This window comes from Seriola lalandi, unplaced genomic scaffold, assembly GCF_002814215.2.
Source record: "Seriola lalandi dorsalis isolate HSWRI2012SDOR001 ecotype SW California unplaced genomic scaffold, Sedor1 jcf7180002054591, whole genome shotgun sequence".
NCBI classification, from domain to species: domain Eukaryota; kingdom Metazoa; phylum Chordata; class Actinopteri; order Carangiformes; family Carangidae; genus Seriola; species Seriola lalandi.
The window spans coordinates 1,321,885-1,329,667 of NW_019525144.1; the positions used below are offsets into that span (position 1 = coordinate 1,321,885).

A 7,783-nucleotide genomic window follows, 5' to 3' on the forward strand; every position below is an offset into this window, starting at 1 on the left:
CCTGTCTCTCTCACTTATCCTCCTCCTCCCTTGCCCCTAGCATTCAGAAGAGAACTTCAATCCCAACTGTTCGTTCTGGAGCTACTCCAAACGCACCATGATGGGATTCTGGTCTACGCAGGACTGTCGTCTGCTGGCCACCAATCGCACGCACACCAGCTGCTCCTGCACACACCTCACCAGCTTTGCGGTGCTTATGGCCCATGTGGAGGTCAAGGTAGGCGTTTGTTCTCCCGTTCCTGCCAGAGGGGGATGGGCGATATCAAAGGGTCAGTTGTTCGTCATTTGATTAGCAGTGGCTGGCAAAGCTGGTCACCACATCCTGGAAAAAAAAAAAGGGGGAAGGAGGGAAGAGAAAGAGACTCTAACATCTGGAAAATAGATTATGACTCTCCAGACCCTTCAGTACTGAGTAATCATACTTGGCAGCAGAAATTTTTACAATTGATTCGTCAAGGCTGATGATGACACTGGTTTGACAAAAAACATCAGCGTATGAAGTTGTGGATTACCAAAACAGATACATTTTAATTTACCATAAAACTTCCATCTGAGACAGAAGCTGCTGGTCTCATTTTATTGCACAAATCATATTTGACTGATCATAAAGTCAAAGCATTTATTTTGATATCCATGAGCCACAGTGGGCAGTGGATAAAAACCTCATTGTCTCGCTGTGTGTGGGATAAGTACCTTTTGTCTTCATCCTTTGTTGTCTTAAGACGAAGTTCCTTTTCACATATCGGCTCTTGTAACTCCGGATAATGTGTGACACCCAGTCTCTCCCTCTGGGCCAGGAGGATGTGTGTTACTTCTAAAGGGGTCATGGTCAGACCTAGCTTGGCAGCCACTGTGTGAACACAGTGTGAGGGTTTGAGCAGTAGATCCATCACAGCAGTGCTATGTTGAACATTGCTCTGCCTGCCAGGTTGCAGGACACTGATGGATAGAGCCAGCACACCTGTGCAACGCAGCGTTACGCTGTGGCCCTGAACGCTCAGCGACACACAGCCAGACTCACATCAGTCAGGGGAGGGGAGTTGTCTGTCTGTGGGTCTGACTCTACAGCATGTTTTCGTGTTGCAACAATATGACTCATGTTTTTAGCAAACCGAAGCAAAACTTAGTTAAACATAGAAGCTGTAAATGGCTGTTAGATAATCCGCTCAAGCTTGTCTCTGTCTTTTCTTGCACTTCTCACAGAAATCAGACAGCATGCACGACCTTCTCCTGGACGTGATCACATGGGTGGGGATCCTGCTGTCGCTGGTTTGCTTGCTTATCTGCATCTTCACCTTTTGCTTCTTCCGTGGACTTCAGAGTGATCGCAACACCATCCACAAGAACCTCTGCATCAGCCTCTTCATCGCTGAGTCACTGTTCCTGGTCGGGATCAACAGGGCCGATCAGCCAGTAAGAAGGGCGGGGTTGTCTGTGTGTATATCTGTGTACAACATATACAGTATCTTTTTGCTGGTTTGCTAACAGGATACATTTCAAACTGTGCCTTTTTATTCATGTAGTGCTGGCACAGGCTTGGCATAACTGTCCACCGACCAATGGCACTGATTATACTGCGATGTTGGCAGAGTAAATCGTGAAATGTTTACTAACTTGCTGTCGGTGGTTGACCACATTACCGCGACATGAATAAGAAACAGCAGATCTGGTACACGCAGCGTTCCTGGAATAAATCAAAAACAGAAATTTCTGGGTGACTATTTAAGCAAACCATATTCGTGTATCCAAAAAGCCTGGATTATGCAACATTTTTCTCATAAACTGCGATGGGAAAACCCTGCAAAAACAGAGTTTACTGGCATTGTTTTTACCGCACATGCTCGGTTTTCCATGACATCACTGCTATGCTGAGTGTTAGAGGTGCTAGACAATTTCTCAGCTTAATCATATTACACTAATTCAGAAAGAATTGCCAAACAAGGCAGAAAAGGAGACAAAAACTTTGTAACACCATTAGTATACGAGCTTCTTGAACGGCAATGTAACTGAAATATTATTAATTTGTAGAGTACAAAAACTAATTTGGCTCTTCTTTGGTTCATTCCCAGTTACAGAAATGATTCACAATGCAAAGTGCTCATTACATACAACTGCTTATATACTAGATAATCTATTAAAGCTTTGTATTATCTTAGCTGATGTTATGCGCTGCTTCAGTCCAAACTTGCATTGGTTAGTCATTTCGCCCCTCAGGCAACAGTAGCAGGGAATCCTGCTGGTTGTGAGGAGGATGTTTGCAGAGTAATAAAACTTTCACAAACAAAGCCCATATGAGGCAGGGCTGTGAATATGGGTTTAACCTGCATTTGACTGTTCACATTAGAGTGCTGTCAGGCAGTTTCACCTGCGTGTCCACGCATCACTGCTGAACAATAGAAAAACCTTGTATAAATGCAGCACTGCGTACTCAACAGAATTGTTGAATTTAGATTCTTTTAAAGGGAATGTGAAATATTTACTCTCAGTATTGATCATAAGCGTGGAGTCGCTTATTTTCTTTATTTGGTCTCTATAAAAAAGTTGAAAGGTTGCAGGGCTAAATTTATGTTTGAAGCATTGACGTTTCCTATAAAACACAAAGGGTCTTGTTGATGGTAATAGTTTTATAGAAATTTGACATTCCATTGCAATTGCAAACAGCTCACGACAGGGGGTCAGGGCAGGTCAAATAATGCACATTGACATTCAGACCAACCTTGGGGTTTATTCTGGGTCACCGTGTCAGTCTGTATTGGCTATATGTCATTGTATGCATTAAAATGTCAAGTGGCATTATAGCAGCATATTCTACATGTCTATGAGCATAGCAGTTATTAGTCATGGCCAAACCTCTCAAGACTGTGCATCAGGTTGACTGGCTCTAATCTATGGTTGAAAATGTTTATTGCTACCGATGCCGCTCTCTGCAGCCACTGTAGCTTGTGCAAATAGACGTAATGTAACTTCACTAGTCATAACCTAATAGGTCACTTTCCGTTTTTTCGCTCCCACTACCCAAACATTACCAGACTGGAACTTTCTATTACGGTTAATGATGCGTGACCTTTGCTGCTCGTGTGTGTCTGTGTTAAGCTTTTGCAGCTCACAACAACATCAGAAGAGGAAGAACAATAATAAAATCTAAAGCTATATGGATAAAGACCCACTCGACCTCTGCAATGAACAAACTAACCCATTTGTTAACAGCTTGCTCGGCGTTACTTTGTTAACCAGCCAACAGTAGTTTGTGACCAGTGAATGGGTCACTGGCGAATCTTTGTTCTTCATAAAATACAAATTTTTACAATGACAGTATATGCATCAAGTGATTTCACACAGTGTGCGGTGTTCCTCTACGATTGAGTTTTTTAGATGTGGAATAGAGATGTAGATTTTCAGCACAACAAATGCATCATTAACTGCAATGATCCTGATGACACCCATAACAAATAGTCCTGCCCCTGAGAGTGTGGAGGGTTTTTAAAGTCCCAAAGCCACAATTTGTGCAAGCAATTTTTACATATCAGCAAACCAGCCAATATCAAGCTCCATCCCTAATGGTGTACAGTGCACTGCAATTTTGGCTTAACCATCAGGGTCCACGTGGTCTGCATTCCCGTCACAGCCTCAGTGTTGTATAATCCATATGGTCCACATTCAATATTCCAATCATGGATTAGGATTTTAAACCTAATTTCGGTCCAAGCATTTACACAAAAAATCTAATGAGACAGATTCTGAGATGAGATATTCTCCTTTAATTCCTCTGGGCAAGGTCACTCAAATATAATCAACATAAAGTTTGTACACGTCTTAGTGCTAGGTAGCCCATGATTATTATTTATTTTTTTGCCTATTTACTGTTGGACCATTATGAAGTGCTCAGGGCTGTATCGTTTATCACCCCCATAGTATTCAAGGAGCCTTAGCGCCGCCTCAGGCCTTTGCATCCCGCTGAGCGCTCGATGAGAAAACATTCTTATTGCAAATGAAGAGACAAAACAAATTTGATAGAATGTGTTTTGACATTGTGTTTTGTGTATTTCTCCGCGTCTGTGTGTGTTTGTGTGGGAGGGATCATGTTTCTTTGTTATGCATGTGTGCTGCTGTATTTATGCGTGCCATTCTCCTGTTAATTACTGGTGACTATTTGTGACCTCCATTAACATCTTCAGCGTCACTTAGCTCGCAGCCGGTTAAGCCAGTAATTCCAGCAGGAAAAGTAAATGACTTTGCATAATCAGCCCCTTTTTTTTTTTTTTAAATTTTTTCTTTTTTTACCTGTGTGTGTGCGTGCAATGTGTCTGTGTGTCTTTGTCTGTGTGTGTAAGCTACACTGTGCGATCATTAGAAATGGAAATGAGTGACTCCCTCGCCCCCTAAACTCATTGTCTCTCAGACGTTAGGTAATTGTCTCTCACTGCAAACCCCTCCATTATAAAATGTCTGTCTGTTAGCTTTCCCATTCAGTGATTTAGGAGTGACTCTTTAGATTAGAACGTTGCCATGAACGTGACGGGCCAAATCTCACCGCTCGTTTGCCTTCTCTTTTTAAGCACCCTTCTTTTCTTCCTATCCCATTGCTGAAATTGTCAGTGCAGTTTCAGGTTTGATACCCCTCTTATATTTTCCTGCTGCTCATCCTGTAGTGGTCTGTTTTTCTCTTTTTGTTTTTTGTTTTGTTTTTTACATTCAGGACAGTCACTCACAGGGTTTTCTTAGTATTTTATCATCTGCCTCTCTAACTCTTCATCCCCTACATCAGTCACTATTGTCTGGCTTCTAACAGTGGTCGGTACAAGTAGTTACCAATGTGAATTTTCTTTATTTGATATCTGATGTTTTACATTCCACAACAAACTAAATTAACAGTATTTTGATGATGTAGTAGTAGGAGCTAGAACACACGGTTCAGCTCTAGTAGAATCACAAAAACTGATTTTTTTTTTCACTTAACTATTAGTATAGCATTTGAACTGATGTGCCTGCCAGCTTTTCACAAGCTCTAAAATGTGTCAATTTTATGTGCGCTTTGTCTCTTTCATACCAAGCTACTGATTCATTTTTTTTTGCAGCAGTTCCACTTATTTTGTTCATCCTTGGCTTTGACAAAAAATCATATTGTATTTTCAACTGTGTTGCCAAGTAATTCGCCCTCCTCACCAACCCAGCCCCACCCCTCCTTTCTCCCAGTGCGCTTTGAAAGCGCTTTGCTACTTCTGTTTGAAATGTGGTCAATCAGCACAGGCTGCAGCACCAACTTGTCACTTGTATTTTCCCATTCATCTTCTTAGATGACTTGCAGATGCAGACGTGGAGTAAACTGTGAAGGAAGCTCGACTAATATTGCTATCGTGAAGTGATTTTGAGTCATTCTGTCGCCTGTAATTGCTGTTATAGTGTACTATGATTGTGAGCTCCCTCTATTCCTTTTTGCCTTATCCTCTCCCTCTCCTGTCTGTTCCAGTATTGGTAGCCCAATTTTTAATCCCTTACATTTCCTTCCCTATGTGAATATGATAAAGTCTGACTCATACCCTTATCGCCTGGAGTGTTTGTGTCTTTTTTCAACCAACTCATCAGTGCAAGTGTCCACCAGATTAAGTATTTCCTGAGCAGCATTGTGTGTAGTGTAACTGTAATTTTAAATCCTCTCCATCTTTTCTTTCCCTCACCAGATTGCCTGTGCAGTCTTCGCAGCCTTGCTCCATTTCTTCTTCTTGGCAGCCTTCACCTGGATGTTCCTGGAAGGGGTGCAGCTGTACATCATGCTGGTAGAGGTGTTTGAGAGCGAACACTCCAGGACTAAGTACTTCTACCTGGCAGGATATGGAGTGCCTGCTGTCATAGTGGCCGTCTCCGCTGCCGTGGACTACAGGAGCTACGGCACTGACCGAGTGTAAGGATAGAGGGGTGGCGAGGAGAGCGTAGCGTGAAAGAAGGATGGATGACTGGGCGAGGGGAGGAAAGGGAGGGAGGCTGGAGTGCCTGCTGTCATTTTGGCTGTGTCTGCCACAGTGGACTCTACAAGCTGTGGCACCTCTGAAGAGTTAATACAGAGAGGTTGAGAGGGGAGAGAGGCAGAGAAGGATGGAAGAGAGGGAGGGTAGTATGGGGACAAGCAGGGGAGGATGCACCACAGCGTGCCTGCATGAGCACAGCACCAACAATGTGTGAATATGGAAGGATTTAACTGGCGGAATAGGAGGAGGTGGTGCACGGTGGAGCAGGCTGAGGGAAAAAAAGAGTGGTTTAAGTGTGAGAGTGTGAGAATGGTGGGATGGCAAAAGGATTGGTGGAGTAGTCTGTCGCTGTGTGCACACATCCATACTGGCTTCCCCTGGAGGAAGTGTGGAGTAGTGAGTGACATACATTAAGAGCACATGGTAACTTATTCATGCATGCTTGACTTGTCCAACCGGGTACACAGTGTAAATCCACGAAAAGGCAGCCAACATCTCATCCATATGAAATATATGCATAATAGGCCACCTACAAATACACAGGAGTGGAGTGAACATAAAAGTTTCACATGCGTGACCTGTCCCCTCCATTCAGGCTGTGACTCTGAAAAGAGGCCATGAGAGGCCAACATTTTATTCATACTGTGCATATGCATATTATGTGCATAATATGCATACATGTCTGAGACCTGTCCTCCATTCTGTGACTGTATGAAAGCATAAAGTATAGAGAGAACGTTATCGATGTGGACGTTGCATTTAAAAGCTTGTGTTAGAAAAATCTCAATTGCTAATAAATGAGCGGCTCCATATAGAAAGTGAAAAATGACAGGACACTATAGGACTGTTAAATGATTCACTGCTCAGTTGCTCATATTCTCTGCTGCTCCTCGGGGCCTTTTTGTAGATCAGACCTCGCAGTTTTCCTCCAGCTACACATCACCTTGCAGAGGTTTGAAGATGAGGAAAGGGTTGAATTTAGCAGTGTTTAACCGTCAAGTCACACCAACCCGTATGCCACTTAGATCAATATTTCATTGTGGGATGATCATTAAAACATGAGAGTCTGAATGCCAAGCTCTGGATGAATAATCAGACTGCATGCTATTAGCCGACAGACTGGGAGACTTGTCTTGAGACAATAGCTGTGGTTTAACAGTGAAAATGGAAAATGAAGCTATACGTTTTGGGAGAATAATGTAGAGGCTACCACACAAATCGCACTGAAATCAGTGAGGGCGTAAAAGATAAATTTCATCAAAGAATATATCCTTGTATTTCAAAAAAATATTTTACACAAACAACTAACGTTTCTGCCTTTAATGGGCCTGTACCTCATGGGTTTGAAAGAAACTGACACAACTATTTTCACAGCAAAGTACCTTTCATTAAAAGCAAATACTAAGTTATGTGACTCATTTATCAGTCCAGCCTTGAAAATGGCACTGCTTATCATGTTCGACATAACACATTGAGACAAAAACCTCTGCAAATATCATCTGCCATCCCTGCTGTGTCACCTTGACACATAACGCACCCTGTTCTCCCCCATATTAGCCAGTGGCACTGAGTCTCTTTCACGTCCCATAATGAAGGTGGCTATGACTTAGCAAAGGAGCCCTAATGGAGGATACTGTGACACAGTCAGGGACCCATAATGGAGGGCTCTCTAATGTGGTGGAAATTGAAAGATTAATAATTCAAAAGCAGCTGGTCATGAATCAGTCGGCCATTTTGCTCCAGTGGTTTCTTTCTGGCACCTTTTTCTGCAACCCTTCGGGTCTGACCTCAGTGGAGGGCACCCCCCCCCACCCCCACCC

At 42.9% G+C, this 7,783-nt stretch overlaps 1 protein-coding gene across 8 annotated transcripts in view; it reads left to right on the plus strand.

The window, feature by feature from the left end:
* adgrl3.1 (adhesion G protein-coupled receptor L3.1) overlaps positions 1-7,783 on the plus strand; it is an 82,751-nt gene that overhangs the window by 59,427 nt on the left and 15,541 nt on the right. For all 8 annotated transcript variants that reach the window (XM_023419154.2, XM_023419157.2, XM_023419158.2 and 5 more), the window contains 3 exons: positions 41-217; positions 1,204-1,413; positions 5,679-5,899. In XM_023419154.2, the coding sequence (XP_023274922.1) occupies positions 41-217; positions 1,204-1,413; positions 5,679-5,899 (608 nt within the window). The remainder of the gene's footprint in view (positions 1-40; positions 218-1,203; positions 1,414-5,678; positions 5,900-7,783) is intronic.